Source organism: Phyllostomus hastatus, unplaced genomic scaffold, assembly GCF_019186645.2.
Source record: "Phyllostomus hastatus isolate PE091 unplaced genomic scaffold, TTU_PhHast_1.1 phas_scaffold_216, whole genome shotgun sequence".
Lineage (NCBI taxonomy): Eukaryota > Metazoa > Chordata > Mammalia > Chiroptera > Phyllostomidae > Phyllostomus > Phyllostomus hastatus.
Genome location: NW_025334018.1, coordinates 18,984,836 through 19,004,586, shown reverse-complemented (window position 1 = coordinate 19,004,586; position 19,751 = coordinate 18,984,836). Strand labels below are relative to the sequence as shown.

General features: G+C 43.3%; 1 protein-coding gene across 1 annotated transcript; it reads left to right on the top strand.

Moving 5' to 3' along the window:
• Positions 1–7,624: 7,624 nt before the first annotated feature.
• LOC123804759 (pancreatic alpha-amylase) lies at positions 7,625–18,129 on the top strand. The gene is made up of 11 exons (XM_045817208.1): positions 7,625–7,786; positions 9,117–9,330; positions 9,674–9,820; positions 11,471–11,668; positions 12,101–12,331; positions 13,058–13,191; positions 14,057–14,179; positions 14,274–14,373; positions 15,994–16,112; positions 16,314–16,439; positions 17,901–18,129. The coding sequence occupies exons 2-11, from the start codon at positions 9,163–9,165 to the stop codon at positions 18,103–18,105; spliced, it is 1,551 nt and encodes a 516-aa protein (XP_045673164.1). The 5' UTR covers positions 7,625–7,786; positions 9,117–9,162; the 3' UTR covers positions 18,106–18,129.
• The last annotated feature ends 1,622 nt before the right edge of the window (positions 18,130–19,751 follow it).

Here is a 19,751-nt window from a genome sequence, read left to right as displayed (position 1 = left end):
GAGGCAAAATGCCTGCTCACGTGAGTCGTTTCCTGGTCAGGGAACCAAAATGTTGTGGAAAATAACTCACACTCGGGGGAGATGGTGAAGCACGACCCTTTATTACGTGTGTGGGCTCAGAGGGGTAAAATTCCCCAAATCCTGAGCATGAGTTCAAGCTGGAGTTTCTTTTATATGCATGTTACACCGGCAGAAGGAGGAGGAGAAAGGAGTGAAGCTGCTACAACGGGAGTTAGTGTACAACCTTGAGATAACTGTTTATCTGGGAACGGCTGCTGCCTGAGAACGGCTGCTGGTCAGCTCCAACCTAAGAATAGCTATTGCTCAGCTATGTCCTGTTACAGAGGCACAAAAAGCGGTGGCTCCAGGCGTGCAAGGCGCAACGGGCAGACCCTTGGCACTCAGGCGGCGGCTGGCAGACCCCGGCTGAGGGGTGGCAACAGGCAGACCGAGCGAGGCGGTGATTGTGAAGCGAGGCACTGCACCAGGCGGTTGGCTGACTGGGCGGTCCCACATTCACATGCAGATAAACCAGGCGAAAACAGACCGTGCAACCCAGGGCCCCAGCGCCGGGAAATAGAGCCTCGGGGCACTGATTGAGAACACCTGTGGGGGTTGAGGCGCAGGGAGAGACTCCCAGCCTCACAGGAGAGTTCATTGGAGAGACCCACAGGGTCCTAGAACGTGCACAAGCCCACCCACATGGGAATTAGCACTAGAAAGGCCCAGTTTGCTTGGGGGAAGTGGTGAAAGAGACAGAGAGCGGAGGAGGTGCCATTATTTCCTCTTGCATCCCGCCCCCACATACAGTGTCACAACTCAGCGACTGGGTTACCCCGCCCTGGAGAACACCTAAGGCTCCGCCCCTCATAGTAACAGGTGCGACAAAACAAAAAAAAATGGCCCAAATGGAAGAACAGATTAAAGATCCACAGCAAATATAACTAAGTGACCAACAGATAGCCAACCTATCATATGCACAGTTCAAAGCACCGGTGATCAGGATGCTCACAGAATTGGTTGAATTTGGTCACAAATTAGATGAAAAAATCTAATTAGATGAAGGCTACACTAAGTAAAATGAAGGAAAATGCACAGGGAACTAATAGGGATGGGACAGAAACTGGGACTCAAATCAATGGAGTGGACCAGAAGGAAGAAAGAAACAACCAAACAGAAAAAAATGAAAACATAAGAATTCAAAAAAATGAGAGGTTTAGAAACCTCCAAGACACCTTTAAACATTCCAACATCCAAATTATAGGGATGCCAGAAGGGGAAGAGGAAGAGCAACAAGTGGAAAAGTTATTTGAACAAATAATAAAGGACAACTTCCCCAATCTGGCAAAGGAAATAGACTTCCAGGAAGTCCAGGAAGCTCAGAGAGTCCCAAAGAAGGTAGAATCAAGGAAGAACATACCAAGGCACATCATAATTACATTAGCCAAGATTAAAATGAAGGAGAGAATCCTAGAAGCAGCAAGGGATAAGGAGATAGTAACCTACAAAGGAGTTCCCATTAGACTTTCAGCTGACTTCTCAAAAGAGACCTTGCAGGCAAGAAGGGGCTGGAAAGAACTATTCCAAGTCATAAAAGACAAGGACCTACATCCAAGATTGCTCTATCCAGCAAAGCTTTCATTTAGAATGAAGGGCAGATAAAGTGCTTCTCAGATAAGGTCAAGTTAAAAGAGTTCATCATCACCAAGCCTTTATTTTATGAAATGTTAAAAGGACTTATCTAAGAAAAAGAAGATAAAAAACATGCACAGTAAAATGACAACAAACTCACAATTATAAACAACCATACCTAAAACAAAAAAAAAAAAAAGAAGAAACTAAGCAAATGACTAGAACAGGAACAGAGCCACAGAAGTGGAGATCACATGGAGGGTTAGCAACAGGGAAATGGGAGGAGGAGAGAGGGGCAAAAGATACAGAGAATAAGTAGCATAAATGGTAGGTAGAAAATAGGGGGAGTGCAAGAATAGTATGGGGAATGCAGAAGCTCAAGAACTTCTGAAAACATGGACATGAACTAAAGGGGGGGATGTGGGTGGGAGAGGGTGTGCAGAGTGGAGGGGAATGAAGGGGGAAAGGGGACAACTGTAATAGCATAATCAATAAAATATATTTAAAAAAGTAAAAAAAGGTAGATGTATGAACAAAATGGAAATATCAATAATAAAGAGAAAACGTATCAAGACACCAAAGGAATTCTGGAGTTGCAAAGTACAGTACAATAACTAAAGTGAAAATTTTACTACGGGGATTCCAAGGAAGATTTGAGTGGGCAGAAGAAACGATCAGCAAACTGGAAGGTAGGACAATGGAAGTGGCTGAGTCTGAGAAACAGAAAGGGAAAAGGTGGAAGAAAGCGGAGCTAAGGGACCTGCGGGCCGCCATCGAGCTGACCGGCACAGACTCTGAAAGTCCCCGGAGGAGAGAGAGAAAGAGGCAGAGGAGAGGACACTTGAAGAAATAATGGCTGGAAACTGCCCAAATCTGGCAACAGTTATGACTGTAAACACCCAAGGAGCTCACCAAATCCCAAACAGATGAATTCAGAGACCCACGCTGAGATATATTATACTCAAATTGTTGAAAGAGAATCTTGAAAGCAGCAAGCAAGAGAGAAGTGAATTGTCACGTACAAAGGATCCTCAGTAATACCAGCAGCAGACTTCTCATCAGAAACCTTGAAGATCAGAAGGCAGTAAGCTAATATATTCAAAGTGCCAAAAGAAAAACAAAAACCTCAACTAGGAATCATTGGTACTAAAACCATTCTTCAAAAGAGAGAAAAATAAGACATTCCCCAAAAAACAAACCCGAGGGAGTTGGTTACAACTAGGCCTACCCTGGAAGAAATGCTTAAGGGACTCTTGCAGGGTGAAGTGAATGGACACCAGACAGGAGCTCAAAGCCATACGGAGAAGTACAGATCTCAGCGAAGGAAATACGTAAGTGTAGTAAAAGCTAGCATTACTGTAACAGTGATTATAGGCACAGTTGTTTTCTATAGGATTTAAGAGGCTAATGCATTTTAAATAATTATGTGTGGGGGCATACACACATAATTGTTGTGCCCCCACACGTATTAGTACATGAAGAGGTATTTGGGGGACTTCAAAAATGAAAAGGAGTGGGAACAGCGCTATAGTGCAGGTTTGTAAGCTCTCGAAGGGAAGCTGGCATAATTTCCAAACACAGCGTTATATGTCTAGGATGTGAACCCATGGTGACTGCAAAGAAAGCAGCTACAGACTATCCACAGAAGGAAATGAGAAAGTTAACATTTCACTACAAAAATCAACTAGACACAAGACACTAAACCAGGGAATGAGGGACCAACAAGCTGTAATGCATACAGAAAATGATGAAAATGACGGAGGTAAGTCCCTTCTTTTCAGTTATTACTTTCAGTGTAAATGAATTAATCTGCAGTTAAAACGCAGAGATTAGGAGGCTGAATAAAAACATATGATCCAACTACATGCTGTCTATAAGACTCAGTTCCAAAGACAAATAGATTTGAAGGGAATTAGAAAAAAATATTACATGCAAGTAGTTAGCAAAAGAAAGGGTGGCCATACAGACAAAATGTATTTTACATCAAAAAGGATGCAAGAGGAAAGGACATTAGATATTAAAAGTTTGAATGGAGCAAATGTATATAACAATTATAAGCATTTAGGCACCTAGTGACAGACCATCAAAGTGTTTGAAGCAAAAAAATGGATGAGATTGAAGGGAAAAACAAGTAATTCCACAATGATAGTTGGAGACTTCAGCACCCCACTTACAATAAGGGAAAAGTGGGACAGAAGATAAGGAAGGAAACAGAGGACTCAACACAAAACATGAACTAGATCTAACAGACACACGCAGAACACACTAGCCAACAACAGCAGCACACACATTCTCGCCACGTGCACACGGGCGTTCTCCAGGACAGACTGTATATCAAGACACAAATAAGTTTCAATAGATTTTTTAAAAGAGATACACAGAACATCTCAGATTGCAAATTAGAAATCAGTAATATAAGGAGAGCTGGAAATTCCCATTCCCATTGAAATTAAACAATGATTCTTGAATAACCAATGGACCAAAGAAGAAATCACATGGGAAATTAGGAACTATTTAGAGACAGCTGAAAACAAAAACAATGTACAAAATGAGGGGGTGCATTGAAAGTGGTGTGAAGGGGAGAATTTATAATTAATTAGAAACAGTGAAGATCTTAAATCAGTAACCTACTTTGCAATTTAAGGAACTAGAAAAAGAACAAAGTAAACCCCAAATTAGCAGAAGAAAGGAAATAAAGATTAGAAGTAAATGAAATAGAGAATAGAAAATAATGGAGGAAATCAATGAGACCAGAAGTTGACTGTTTCAAAGAAACCAGCAACAGCAAACCTTTAGCTAGATGGACAAAAGACTCCAGTTACTAAAATCGGAAATGACGTGGGACATTACTGCATATTTTACAGAAATAAAAAGAATGATAAGACAGTACAATGAAGAATGCTATTCCAGTTAATTAGATAACTAGATGAAATGGACAAATTCATAGAAATGCATAATCTACTAAAACTAAATTACAAAGCAATAAGAATTCTGAATAAACCTACAACTAGTGAGGAGATCGTATCAGTAATAAAAAAATCTAACAACAAAGAAAAGTCCTGGACCTGATGGCTTTACTCTGGAATTCTAGCAAACATTTAAGGAAGCCATGCTAGCAGTCCTTCTTAAACATTTTTCCAAAAACTGAAGTGGAGGGCACACTTCCTGACTCATGCTATGAGACTAACATTTCCCTGACATGAAAGCCAAACAAACACCACAGACCGATATCTCTTATGATTACTGATGCAAAAATCCTCATCAAAGTACCAGCAGACTGAACTCAACAGCATATTTCAGAAGGTTTATGCATCCTGTTCAAGTGGGATCTATTTCTGGAACATAAGGATGGCTCAACATGTGAAGATGTATCCATGTGAACACCCCACTTTAAAACAGCGAAGGATGAAACAACAGGGTCGTCTCAGCTGATAGAGAAAAGTGGGGTGTCTGAGAAAAGTGGGGTCCCTGATAGACAACAGGGTCATCTGAGCTGATAGTGTCAGTTGCATGCATCTGACACATGCAACACCCTTTCGTGATGAAAATAGGCAACAAACTGGACTTCGAAGGAGACGAGTGAAACACAATGAAAGCTGTATGTGAAGAACCCACAGCGAACACCATCAAGTTCATTGTGGCATCCATCTTTTCACATATGTACCCTTAGGCTCTCTCAGCAAATTTCAGTTACGCAGTAGTGTCACCTGCAGTCACCATGTTGTATTAGATCCTCAGACCTTACTCATTCGGTAACCAAAAGTTTGTATCCTTTTACCAAACTTGTCATATTTTCCCCATCCTCTAGTCCCTGGAGATCACGTTTCTCCTATCTGGCTATCAGTTGCTCCTTTTTTATTTTTACTTTTTTAGATTCCACATGTTTTCCATCTCCTGTGAGTGTCCACCCAGTCGTGCACACTCCCGGTTCTGCTCCTTCCTACCCGGGCAGCTCACCCGGATCCTCCGCTCCTGCCAGTACTTTCCACCTCCTTCAGGTGCACGCAAGGGTGGAGATCTCCCAGGTGTCCTGGCGCAGTGTGCAGAGAGGCACTTGGGCTCAGTGGCCCGTGTCCGATGAGTTGCAGATCAGACAGGAGCCAAGACACGCACGATTCCTGCCACCGTGGTGCCGACGTCACAGTTCCGTTGCTCCTTCAGGGGTCACTTGAGTAATACAGATGCTTCCTGTCTCACTCCTACCTCTCATTTTCTGTATCAATAAGATTAGCTTTAGATCAGTAGCTCCAAATGACAGAAGGAAACCAGAACAATGTATTAGTGGAAGATTTTTAAATAAAATGAAATTGTATAACTTTCATATTAAATATGTTTTAATTCTTTTAAAAATGTTTTAAAAGACTTTATTTGTTTATTTTTAAAGAGCGGGAAAGCGAGGGAAACATCAATCTTTGGTTGCCTCTCATGTGGCCCTCGGTGGGGACCTGACCCACAACCCAGGCAGGTGCCCTGACTAGGAATTAAACCAGCGACCCTTCGATTCACAGCCCATGCTCAATCCACTGAGCTATGCCAGCCAGGAAAAATATTTTTATATATTTCTTTGAAACGTTAGTGACTATTTAGAGCTGAGCTCTGGAAATGACTGGACTAGTTTATTCTAATAGTCTCTTTCAATGTTGACATTCTTTGGTCCTCTGCTTTATTCTACCCTTGACTTCCTACATGCCTAGAGAGAGCAAATGCCATATTGAATGTGTTTTGAATCAAAGAGTTTATGGGAACTTCGTGGTTGTATCAGAAAAAAGAAATTGGTTATGCTGCAGCAATAATACTTAAAAAAACCCTAAAAACCTTCTGGCTTACAATAACCAAGTGTATTTCTCTGTGAACCTCACCCAGCAAGGGACGGATCGGTCACGTTAGCCACTCTACGCTCCGCCGGCGAAACTGCGTTTGGACACATGCTGTAGCAGTCACAGGGCCTCAGAGCAGAGAGCGTCACCGTGCTTGCATTTCATTGCCAGAGCCGTTCCCACGGACACTCCCGATTCAACACCTGCAGGGGCAGTACTGAATATTTACGAACAAGGAAACATTTGGTGGGTGCATGTGAGATCGGGAATAAAAACTAACAAGGCAAAATTAGTTTTGTTAGAGTGAAAATATGAAAGACAAAAAATAAGAGACGAACCCTCACTGTCCCTTCAGTCTTTTAGACATATTAGCAAAAGAAATTTCCAGATTGCAAAATATGATCTTCACGGACGACATTTGAGTATATTTTTAGGACAACCCAGGGACACAGGCTGGGAAGACTGGGCGGCCCTTGAGAGCTCCCTCCCGCGTGCGAGCGCTCGGTTCTGATCTGCAGGCTCAGCGTTCACAAACATCTCCCCGGGGCCGGGGCATTGCTCAGCTTCTCCGTGCCCCAGGCGCCTCCGTCTGAAACGGCTCCAGTCCTAACCGTATCTGCATTGGAGTGTTGTCAGCACCCACAGTGGGAACACTCAGAAATGGCACATAGTAGCCCTCCACGCATGGTGTTAATTGTGTTTAGTTATTTTGTATTTTTATCGTATCCACAATACTATTATTCTCACTGTCTCAGTGAGGATCTAAAACTAATCTACAGACTTAATGGTTTTACAGTTCACACAGTGGATGGCAAAGCCTGGATCTAAAATTAGTTTCCTGCTTTAGAGACTTTGTTTCCATTCTAGTCACTCTGATGTTGCTAAATAATTTCACACAATCAGGTTCTCATCTGTCCTTCAGGACATTGAGGTTATTTTAGCAAACTCCTCCCACCCAGAGGATCAATAGAAACGGCCCGGAAAACGCGGAGTTGTTGAGGTGGGGAGAGGACCGTGAGAAAAGGCAGGCGGGCAAAGAGAAAGCGAACTGGGACGCTGCGGTGCGATCAGAAGCGGGGGCTGCAGGCTGAGGGGGAGGGGAGGGGCGGACGGACCGCGCTGACCTCATTGCGAGGCCCGGGTCAGACTTTGCACGCTTTGGATTCGGAGACTGCGACACCTGCTGGAAGGGAGGGGATTACAGGGAGTCTATGAAGTCCTACATTCAGCTTTTCTCCCCCCCTAACTGAAAGAGAAAGAACGCGTTTTAAAACTTTATCATTGAAAAAGACTGAACTGAAGGTTTGAGAGATTGCTGATTGAAAGAAGTTGAGGTGGTAAGTTATTTTAAATTTTTGGGGGGAGTATCATACAATCCCTTCCCCACTTTTACCTTGAAATAAGTGGGTTTTGTCCTAGGATACGATACAGGGCAGAGTTCCACCATCTATTTTAGGTTTGCTGACAAGTCGAGTTTCAGTTTCCAGCAGGACGAAATGTACTGTTTATATTTGAAATGCATCCGGACCTTCACTTAGAAGTGCTTCTCTCGTTTCAGAGGCCTGGTAGGCAAACTCGATTATCTGCCTTCTTTCCTCAAAGGCTCACGCGTGACTTACTGCCCTGAGCTTGGGCTCATTGCCCCCCCTTTTTTTGTGGGGGATGTGGGGGGGAGTGCTCATAGGCCCCAGGGGAGCATGTTAAGAAAATTGTATGTGAGACTCAATGTAAAATTTAGAGGGATTATGCCTTTTTTCCAGTAAAAGGAAGCACTACCTTGACCAAGTACAGTAATGTGACTGCCTAAAGCTCTAGAATATAGATAACAGGAAAAATAGAACAAAACAAAAACACCCGGAGGGCAATATAAGTGATCCAGTAACAGACATCAATGTGAAACTGAAGGTATTTCTATTAAAAATTTAACAATACTTTTACTAAATTACTGGCTATAAAGGTATTTATGAAGCATCTAGAGTAACAACAACCAATGACAAGAGCAGATAACTTGTCTCTTCCTGGTCAAGGTTAATTCATTTGCATGTTGGAAGAATAGATCCGTATCTGCCGGAGATGCGAGGCTGCTGGGGTGAGGATAGAGGATAAAGCACTCACACACAACTCGTCTACCCGTTGCACTGAGCACATGGTTCCCTGGAGGGAAGATGCATGGATGTCCCCCTTCCACGTACTTTCTTAAGTCGCAATGCAGAGATTTTGGAGGCTGGAAATTTGGGCTGGGAGTGAGAAACAGAAGCGAATCGAACGTCCTATTTCTTTTTGAAGCTGGGACATTACAAATGTTTGCAAATAGATGGTGAAGGCAATAATTCGACCATGAATGCAGTTGGCTGTGTTTGTGATTTTCCTTCTATCCTTGAAGGGCTTCAGAAATGAAATCTAATCCTGAATAAATAATACATGATTAAGGACTCCTTTTTTTTTATGCCCATGAAAGGCCAGATGTTTAAAAAGGTGAATATTCCCTCCATAAGGAAAACATTAAGCTCTTGAAGGTCATCTAGATTCTTTTCCTGGAAGATTTCATGCCTGTTCTTTAGCTGTTCATGCTACTATTGATTATACTTTCCAGATTATGAATAAACATTCTGTGCCCTGAGTATTCATGCATGGTAACACTGACTTTGTCAAATATGCTCCTGCCAGGAACATAAATAGCCGCTGGAAAGAACTCCGACAGCCACACAGCAAGATGAAGCTCTTGCTCTTGCTCTCGGCCATTGGGCTGTGTGGGGCTCAGTACGCCCCACACACCAAGCCAGGACGGACCTCCATTGTTCATCTGTTCGAGTGGCGCTGGGCTGACATCGCCCTTGAGTGTGAGCGGTACTTGGCTCCCAGAGGATTTGGAGGGGTTCAGGTGGGCACTGTTCACAGTAGGAATCGTGGGGTTTGCTGGGTGCAGAGTGAATGGCAGGATCTGTGTCTGTGAAGCAGGGGCATTTTATTTCAGACCTAAGTGCCCTAACTAAGTAAGGAGTTTCATGAGGAAGATGCAAACTTTAGTGTTGTTGGTAACGTTTCTGTTTTGTTTCTGCTATAGTCTTTCTTCAGTAGGCTATTTCCCACACACTGTTAATAATAGGAAATACATGTAGCGATTTATAGAGTCAGAAGCAATGTTAGATCTTTGATTGTTTACTAGAATATCCAATGATACAAAGTAAGCCACACTTTGGTACCTGAGATTATTTTATTTGTAGATCTCTCCACCCAATGAAAATGTTGTCATTAATCAACCTTCAAGACCGTGGTGGGAAAGGTACCAACCAATCAGCTACAAGTTATGTACGAGATCAGGAAACGAAGATGAATTCAGGGACATGGTGACTCGATGTAACAACGTTGGTGTAAGTGAATTCATTTTCTTTAAAAATATTGTGTAAGAAAATTACTTCTCTCTCCTGTTTCTTGCTCCTTTTGACCAGACCATGTTCCATATTTTTTATTTCACTTTCTACTTTCACTGTAACTATAATTTAATTGTTGCTTATTGTCCAGTTTTGTAAGTCTTTGTGTATGTGCCATTCATCTACTAAAGATACAAGTCCCAGTTTAAAGCTATCTTACTTATAAAGCAAATATCAACTTTTAACCCTTATAACTTTTCCGGGGAGTACTTTCCAGTTAGAAATGGGAAATCCCAGCTACAATATTAGCTGTCACGTTTATGTGACATGTGTCTCCATCCACAATTCCCGAGTCTTCCTCCCCAGGAGGTTTTTGATGATAAATAGATACAATTTCTTTGATGAGGAGCATAATGAGAGATAATGGTAGGGTCTGGCTGCTTTCTGAGGATGAGCCCATGGAGATTTCAAAAATCAGTAATCTCTGCCATCTCAACTTATTCTTAGCCCCACCCCCTCCCCCTAAATAAAGGCTCTTTGCATGTTTTCATAGTTATGAGAGTTTCTGGTTCAGTTTCCGGTGCTGTTAATTTACCATATATGCAAACATTTGGCCATGTGACTAGAATGCATGCAGGTAGGTCTTCACCCGGATTTCCTTTCACACTTTACTCTTGGTCCTCTTAAAGTCACAAATAGTCGGAGTGTTACAGACATGCTGTAAACTTTAATCACTAATATATTGTGGAGGATACCATCCAGCAGTATCCATCTTGGCTGCGGATGCTTCCATCTTGGCTGCAGATGCTTGTCGAAACATCCTAAAAACATGCACAGAGACAACCAGGTACTGTGGGGGAATAGGAACAGAAGGGCCACTCCTCACGTGGGGAGTGCCTCGTTCCCCCTCTGGAGAGGCTTTTTATTGGTTTCGTTTGCATAAGAATTCAGGTAAAAGCTCATTACTCATTGCTAGGAAGTAAGGATCAAACAATAGATAACAAGGAAGTCTGAGGGCCTATTTTGAGTCAGGGTCAAAGAGCTATAATACTTTAAAGAACAAACTTACTTCTTCCCTGGACCCTTATTATTCAACTGAGAGCATTCTAAACAAAGCAGGTTTCACAGGATTTTACATGTTCTTTCTTAGGCCTGATCACCCGGGGAACCTGCCCTTTTCAGCACAGAGCTGCACCACCCTGTCATTGTTTCAGGCTTAGGTGGAGCAAGGGAAGTAAGGCAGCCAAGGGATAAGGAGATTTTCTCCCAGATGATGAGAACTCAGGCTATGTCAAAGCCGAGGAGTGAGGGTCCATCACCCTTTTTTGCTGTAGCCCCCAAAGTCCTTTCTTGGGGTCCTCCCAGGTGATCGTGCCTGTCTTAGATCATTCCCCCCTTGGGGAATCTTACCCATCATTGGCTAACCGACCAAGCTTTAGGGTTCAGTTATGAATGAAGCAGCAGAAGCAGCACTCCTGCCTGGGAGATAAGCTTTTGTCTCCTTGCTGGTTTACGGTCCAAGGCCACTCCCTCAGCTGTAGCCTTGGCGGGGGTTACAGCTTCTGATACCAGGCAGGGCGGTTCCCAACAATATATCTTAGATTTCTACCTCTCTACGAACCATCCTGAAATGGAAGCGCTGCCTTTCAGGTCCATATCTACGTGGACGCCGTGATCAATCACATGTGTGGGAATGCCGTGGGTGCGGGAACCAGCAGCACCTGTGGGAGCTACTTCAACCCTGGAACCAGGGACTTCCCCGCCGTCCCCTTCTCCGGGTGGGACTTCAACGATGGCAAGTGCAAAACCGGCAGTGGAGACATCGAGAACTACAATGATCCCTACCAGGTAGATACAAAAAACAAACAAACAAAAAAAAAACAAAACAAAACTGTGTTCTGAATGAAGAGCTCTCTACACCTTTCACTGTCTACACAGAGCTGATCCATCCCCATTGAAGTACTAGCTTAGATTCCCTAAAAAGAAGGATTGCAGGTAGGACTGTTTAGAAATGAGAAACTCAAATCAAGATTTAAAACTTTCCTCGGTGTAATCTCTCCCAATTAAAAAGCCCATCTACTTTACTTCCCACATTCTCCATTTTCATAACAGGAGCTAGTTCCCAGGTGTGTCCAGACTAGAATGTCCCCATCCCCAGAGCCCAACGCAAAGAAGACACTGTAGAGACATCAACTGATGCACACTCGAGTGACTAATCACGTGGATTCTCAGGTAGACACGACAGTTCATGCATCCACCATCAGATTTTCACCCCAACAGGTCAGAGACTGTCGTCTGGTTGGTCTCCTTGACCTGGCGCTGGAGAAAGACTATGTGCGCTCCAAGGTGGCCGAGTACCTCAACCACCTCATTGACATCGGCGTGGCAGGGTTCAGGATCGACGCTTCCAAGCACATGTGGCCCGGAGACATGAAGGCCGTCCTGGATCGGCTGCACCACCTGAACACAACCTGGTTCCCCGAAGGCAGCAAACCCTTCATTTACCAGGAGGTACGTGGACACGTCTACGTGCCTATGCAAGATCACCTAACTTGGCAGAAAATAAACGGCAGGATGAATGAAAAATATAACTTCTGTAGGTTAACCACCGAGTCATTTGTGGAGCATGGGAACCAGCCGTATAGAACGGCGTTCTTTCATCTTCATTCAGAGGCTGTTCTTGATCAAACTCTCTCTTGATCACAAGGGGTGTTAAGGAAGGACGTGCAGAGAATTTGTTTAGGCTGCAAACATCTCCTTGCCATCCCCCGTCTCTCCGGAGACCATTTCAGGAGTCAGACAACAATACAGCTGTTGTTCTGAGCCCGTGTCTCTGGGTTTGAATCTCGTCTGCAGCACTGCTGGCTGCGTTCTTGTAGGCGAATTGGTTCACCTCCCTATGCAGAAATTATCTCATGTGAGGAGAGGGGAGAATGATAATAGCTATGTCTGTGCTTTCGTCAGAAAGTTAGATGAGTTAGTATTCATCGAGCACTTAGAAATGTGTCGGCCGCGCTGTTTATGTGCGGGACCGGAGGAGGTCAGCGTGGCCTGCAGGACGGCAGGTCGCCCGGTCAGGGCACTTCCCACGTCGTCGTGAACGGGCATCTCGGCACAAGGAGAGTCCCTTGGGGCATTTCAAAGAACACGAAGAGTTTCGAGCCATTGGCTATGTAATATTCACGTGTTGGTTAAAATTCTAACCTAAAGTGCTATTTTCCCCTATATTCCTTCCAGGTCATCGACCTGGGTGGCGAGTCGATCAAAAGCAACGAGTACTTTGGCAATGGCCGTGTGACAGAATTCAAGTATGGCGCCAAACTAGGCACAGTTCTGCGCAAGTGGAACGGGGAGAAGATGGCCTACCTGCGGTAAATGCAATACGATTTGTCTTTGGAATCGCTTCGTAGACTTGCTATACATCACATCGCCCCAATAGGAGTTGTCTTATTAAGACCGCTATTTAGACCGCGTTCAAGGAGTCAGTTATCAGTAACAAGTGTTAGAGTTTCTCATACTCAAACTGGTCATTGTTATTATTTAGAAGGTCAATCGCAGGAAGTGTCTCTAGAAACCCAGAACACGCCCTGGAGGTTTTGATCTGTGTTACACAATCGCACCAGTTTTCACTGTCGCCAAATAACCTGTGAGGCCCAGGTGGTTAGTCAGGTGACTCTGCCAATTATAAAGTCCCCACGACGTGGCCACACTGTGGAGTTTACATATACTACACCAACTGGCTTCAGATTTTAAAATACCGGTATTATAAAAGTACAATATTGAAGCCTTATTTTAACCCAGTTTGCCATCCAGTAGAGTATGATGTGGATGTTGGCCATCTAAGTTATACTGAACTAAAACTTCTAAAAGGGCTTGTTTTAACAGTGAAAATACCTGTAACATGGATGTCAGAAAGTAATTCATGCATGTATCTCTATATATTTATACATGGAATGTATTTGTAGATAATACAGCTATATCTACATGGTATATATGCAGAGGTGGGCAAACGTAGGTTTGTAGTTGTTTATATAGAAATAATACAAATAAGTAATACCATAATTAATACATAATAAAACAGGTATAAACTCACCCCTGCAAACCTACGTTTGCCCACCGCTGTACATACAAACCTTACAGAGAAATCCTCCTCGTTAGAGGATTTCATGCGCGCATTCCGTGCGGGACGGAGTGCACGCATGGGCTCCTCTAAAGAGCTCCCACGTGTCTGCGCAGGAACTGGGGAGAGGGCTGGGGCTTCATGCCCTCCGACCGGGCGCTCGTCTTCGTGGACAACCACGACAACCAGCGGGGCCACGGGGCCGGAGGGGCGTCCATCCTCACCTTCTGGGACTCCAGGTAGGAAACAGCTTTCCATTTTATCTTCGCCTACCTTTTAGTCACACTAAAGACGTTGTTTCCTGCTCTGACGACACCGTTTTGTGACTTTCAGACTGTACAAAATGGGCGTGGGATTCATGCTCGCCCACCCCTACGGATTCACACGAGTGATGTCGAGCTTCCGCTGGCCCAGGTATTTTGAGAACGGAAAAGTAAGTTTCGGTGTTGTCCAAAATATTTGTTTCTCAAGACAAGGAAGGCAGTTTTGTTCTAACTTCACATGATACCAATACATGTATGAGTCATACATTGATGGGATATATTAGTGTAAGCTTCATGCAGGGTTCATGGCAATGCAGTGGATTAAAAAACGAAAATTTATGGTCACTGCTGTCAACTGGTAGGGAAGCTATTTCAGAAATAGGAGGAACATACCTCCTTATTTCCCCAAAACATTCGAACAAGAGGATACAGTGAGTATAATATGTGCTTCCCATCAGTACCCACTTTGCAGGGCTGGTATGGGACTGACAAATGAACAAACTTGCAAGGAACTTAAAACAGTACCTGTCCATAGCAATATAAATACTGGTTAGATACTCTTTAAAAAGTTCTATGAAAGGCAAAAACAGCATCTAGTTGAACTGAGAGTAAATGGGCAAAGCATTTTACAAGAAAGAAAATACATACATGTATTAAAGAAGATAAATTTGTAGACTATCCTGGGGAAGATTAGTATGGGGCCAATCTTTGGGAAAGGCATTAATCTGAGTAAAAATTTTTAAAAGAAACTGAAAATAAAGTTTTAAATGTATTTAGAAAGGTAGTGGAAAGTTTTCAAGGCGAAGGTTTCAGCTGTAGCATCATGCAGTAACTTCATAGCTAAAGGAGAAAATTCTCTTCCCTGCAAATTAGACAGTTATCTAGTTTCTCCCAGAGTCCTTTCACTTTTAGAAGCCCCCTACTCTGTACAGCAGCCTACTCATTCTGTTGTTAGACAGGTTTACTATTTAGATGTTCCTATACATTGAGCCAACGTCTTCAGATTTCCATGAACTGGTCTTATTTCTGATGTCAGGAGTCAGGGACCACCTCCATTTCCATTTTTCCTATAACATTTGCACTTTTCTAAAACTTCTGCATGCCAAGAAATCTTAGCTTTGTCCACTGTTCATCACATGATTTTTAAGACACACAGTGAGAAGCTTCCTGGACATAATCTGTGAGGTTCCTACGTTTATCTTACAAAGTACCAATCAGGAAAACAGGGTTTTAAACCTCTGCTCCAATGAGAGTATGGCGACGTCTTGCTTGATGTATTTATCCAAAAGGAAGATGAAGGGCACCGTTCTCAGATTTTTTTTAGTAATTATTATATTTAAGGCATTTTGCATATATTATTTAATTTTATAGCATCCAAAACAATATCCCTATTTTACAGAAGAAGAAAATAAGGCACAGAGAAATGGTGTATATTGACTGAGTTTTCTTAGCAGTAAAATGTTTTCATCCTGCCATTTCTGACACTAAACTCCTAGCTGTTTCAATGATACCACACTGCCTACAGTGATGTAAGAAGCCATTGCAATTTCTGGGAAAAAAAATGAGAGGGTAAAACAAATTTCTTTTGAAATATGGCGCCAGGAAACGAGAAGGTGGAGAAAAGCCGATGAAGACTCGATGGAGGGCTTTACTGAAGGAGCCAGGTTTTAAATGCAGGCACTCTGGGGCACAGCGGGACAGACTGGGGGGGCGGGTGTTCTGGAGAGGGAAGGGGTAAAACTAGTTAATGTTCCCCATCTGAGCATTTTTCATTCCTTCCTCTAATTCAGGATATTAATGATTGGGTCGGCCCACCAAATAATAATGGAGTAATTAAAGAAGTGACTATTAACCCGGACACTACCTGTGGCAACGACTGGGTCTGTGAGCACCGCTGGCGTCAAATCAGGTGGGACGACCTTTTTAGGGGTGTTCTCTGGGTGGGGGGAGGGTGGGGTGGGGGGAAGTGGTGGCGGGAAAATGGAGACAACTGCCCTTGAACGACAATTTTAGAAAAAGAGAAAACTAAATTATTAAACTTTTTTTTCACCTTCTGTTTTAAACCATTTGTTGACGTATTCATAGCCATTGCCCTGTATTTCATTTTCAGGAACATGGTCATGTTCCGTAATGTCGTTGATGGCCAGCCCTTTACAAACTGGTGGGACAATGGCAGCAACCAAGTAGCCTTTGGAAGAGGCAACAGAGGGTTCATTGTCTTTAACAATGACGACTGGTAAGTAGACGCCAATGAGACCTTGTATTTTATACTTAACGCGTGCTGGGTTCCTTCTTTTCTCTGACTGATCATTTACTTCTTTTTTTTTTTTAAGATTTTATTTATTTTTTTTTAGAGAGGGAAGGGAGGGAGATAGAGAGAGAGAGAAACATTAATGTGTGGTTGCTGGGGGTCATGGCCTGCAACCCAGGCATGTGCCCTGGCTGGGAATCGAACCTGCGACACTTTGGTTCACAGCCTGAGCTCAATCCACTGAGCTACGCCAGCCAGGGCCATTGACTTCTTTATGTCTGGAAAATTCTTTAGTCAGTAGATTAAAAACACAAAGATCAGAAAAGGATCCGGAAAAGAAAATGATGATGGCTCTTACGCCCTTGACCTCCTCTTGATGAGGGATTTCTGTGCTGAGCGGAGTGAGTTTTGCACACCTTGCGTATCACGTGCCTCACATCCGCTCACGTGCCCGCCCCACATGACACACAGTCATTCGTGTGCAGGCTGTGAAATCACTGGAAGGAGCTGTCCTGCCGACCCTCTTTCATTTAAATGCAGCGGCGGGAAACTGCAGTGTCGGGACTGAAATACCTTCTCTTTCTGGCTCTTTCCCTCAACTCCTCTTCTGTCAGTTTCTTTGGTCTTTGTCTTCACTCCTCTCTCTCTCTGTGACAGGGTTTTTTTTTAAAGCACATGTGTAAAGGATATGTATCTTATGGTAAACAGTGTTTTTGGGAGAGTTTTAAGTTTTCCATTTGAGACCAGAACTACGGTTTAGGAGACCTCTCTGCAGGTGGTCACAATGTCTCTGCCCAGGGATGACCTCCACTCAGGCTTAGCTCATTTGAGCCTAAATTGAGTTTTACTGACAAACCAAAATTAATTGAATGTATCTCTCTTGTCAAAAGAATCCATGGCTAGTCTGTGTTTTATGTTTGGGAGAGCCAACATAAATGTATGAGACAGCTTTATATTGAGAACTACGTGCTTCTTCCAGGAAATGTTAGGTTGGTTTTATCTCCAGCCCAAACTCATTTTAGCCTCTTGAAAACAGGAGAGTGTTTTGAAGAATCATCAAATTAAAAAAATTTGAAAGTAACTTGCATTTTCTTCAGTTCAGATGGGGGCACATTTAAAATATTTGCGTTTGCCACAACAAGTACTTTTATCCCACAAGAAGTACCATGGCTTAGGAGACCTCTTAGGAGATGGGGCACAGCCCCGTCTGCACTGACAGCCTTCGCCCTTGGTTCCCTGTACCGCTCACGAGCGACTAGGACTCGCTGAGTCCTCTGTGAGATCGCTTCTGTTCCTGGGGAGTCTGTTCCCCCGACCCTCGGGGAGGTCTTGTTCTTCTCACGGAACCCCTGACTACGCCGGTTCTGCCTCGGGTCTCAGGGGTCATCTGTATTCTCGCCTGGAACTGTGTCGACTTGAAGTTACATCTCGGCTTTTGTTTTACAGGCCATTATCTCTGACTTTGCAAACGGGCCTTCCGGCTGGCACGTACTGTGACGTTATTTCTGGAGATAAAATCGCCGACGACCAGTGCACGGGAATTAAAGTCTACGTTTCTCAGGATGGCAATGCCCACTTTTCTATCAGCAACTCTGCCGAAGATCCATTCATCGCAATTCATGCTGAATCCAAGTTATACAATTTGAATTAAACACCTGTGTACCCAGAGGCATAACCAAGTGTGTGGCTTTGTTTTTACATTTATAAATTCTTATAATTCGATCATGTTAGGTAAAACTGTAGTAAACAGTCAACTTGAAAGCTCAGGAGAGCATAAAAAATCACACAATTTTACAATTATAAAATAATTGCAGTCAACATTTTGTTATATTTTAGAAGACTCACATGAACCTGTTTGTCAGAGTTGGGGGCTGGGTGAAAAAGGTAAAGTGATTAAGCAAAAAAAATTCATAGACCGAGACAATAATATGGTGATTCCCAGAGGGGGAATCAGAAGAGGGTGAAGGGGGGGCGATAAATGGTGATGGAAGGGGATTTGACTTGGGGTGGTGAACACCCAATGCATACAGATGACAGACTGTAGAATCATACCCTTGAAACCTACATTATTTTATTAACCAATGTGACCCCAATAAACTCAATACATTTTTAAAAATAAATAAATTAACTAAGTAAGAAAAAAGATTTCTGGCCCTAGCTGGCGTAGCTCAGTGGATTGAGCACAGGCTGAAAACCAAAGTGTCGCAGGTTCGATTCCCAGTCAGGGTACATGCCTGGGTTGCAGGCAATGACCCCCAGCAACCACGCATTGATGTTTCTCTCTCTCTCTCTCTTTCTCCCTCCCTTCCCTCTCTAAAAATAAATAAATAAAAAAAAAAAGAAAGGAGATTTCTAAGAACTCGGATAGGCACCTTGGTAAATACGTTTGTTGACCACACCGGCTGCCCAGCTCTGGGTCACTGATGGAGGTCTGTGTTTGTTTCTCCCACGCAGTGTTTCTAGCAGGCAGTTAGGGGCAGCTGACTTAGTGATGATTCCTGGAAAAATGAACACCATCTGAGTGGCTTTCACAATGTGAAAGCCCTTTTACAGTTAAGAAGTTTAAAAATAAGCTAAAATTATGCAATCTGTAATTCTAATTGCATGGAGCTCACAGGAATCTTTTTTCTTCCTCCTTTTCTTTCTCTATCTTGTGGCTTTAACTAGATGTCGCCCAGCTTTGTGTTCCACCGCGTATCCCTCACTATGGACGGATGTTCATTTAGGGCTTTCAAGATACCAGGAGCGAGGGTTTCCTTAGCCATTCATTCCCCTTCACCCTGACGTTAAATGTGGGCTCTGTTGCTCCTAATCAACACCGTCAACAACATTTGTTATCAATCCTCTTTACTTCTCTACCCTTATCCATAGGACTGCACGGCAGTATTTAAATGCTGAGTCACCCCCCCTCTATTCCGTTGGCTTCTGGGACTCTCTCCTCTCCGCCTCCTCTGCTCTCACTGATCGCCCTCGTCCCCCCGTTTTTACTGGCTCACCTTTGGATTGACACAAGGACTCATTTGGATCTATAATTACCCTGTTTTACTTGCTCAGTCGATTGGACCTTTAGTCTCAGGACACTGCTGGGCACACGTTATGTAAGAGCTCAATGATTATCTGTGAAATAAATGGAGATAATGAGAGGAAGAAAAGAAACCTAGATCATTTTTTGAGGGGAGAATTATTAGGAAAGATGTGGCCTGGGAACACAGATAGTTTTATTCTCTCTATAATTCTTTCCAGTTTAATTCGTTCTGGGTTAACCCTGATTTCTCAGGTCAGAAATGTCGTGGGATC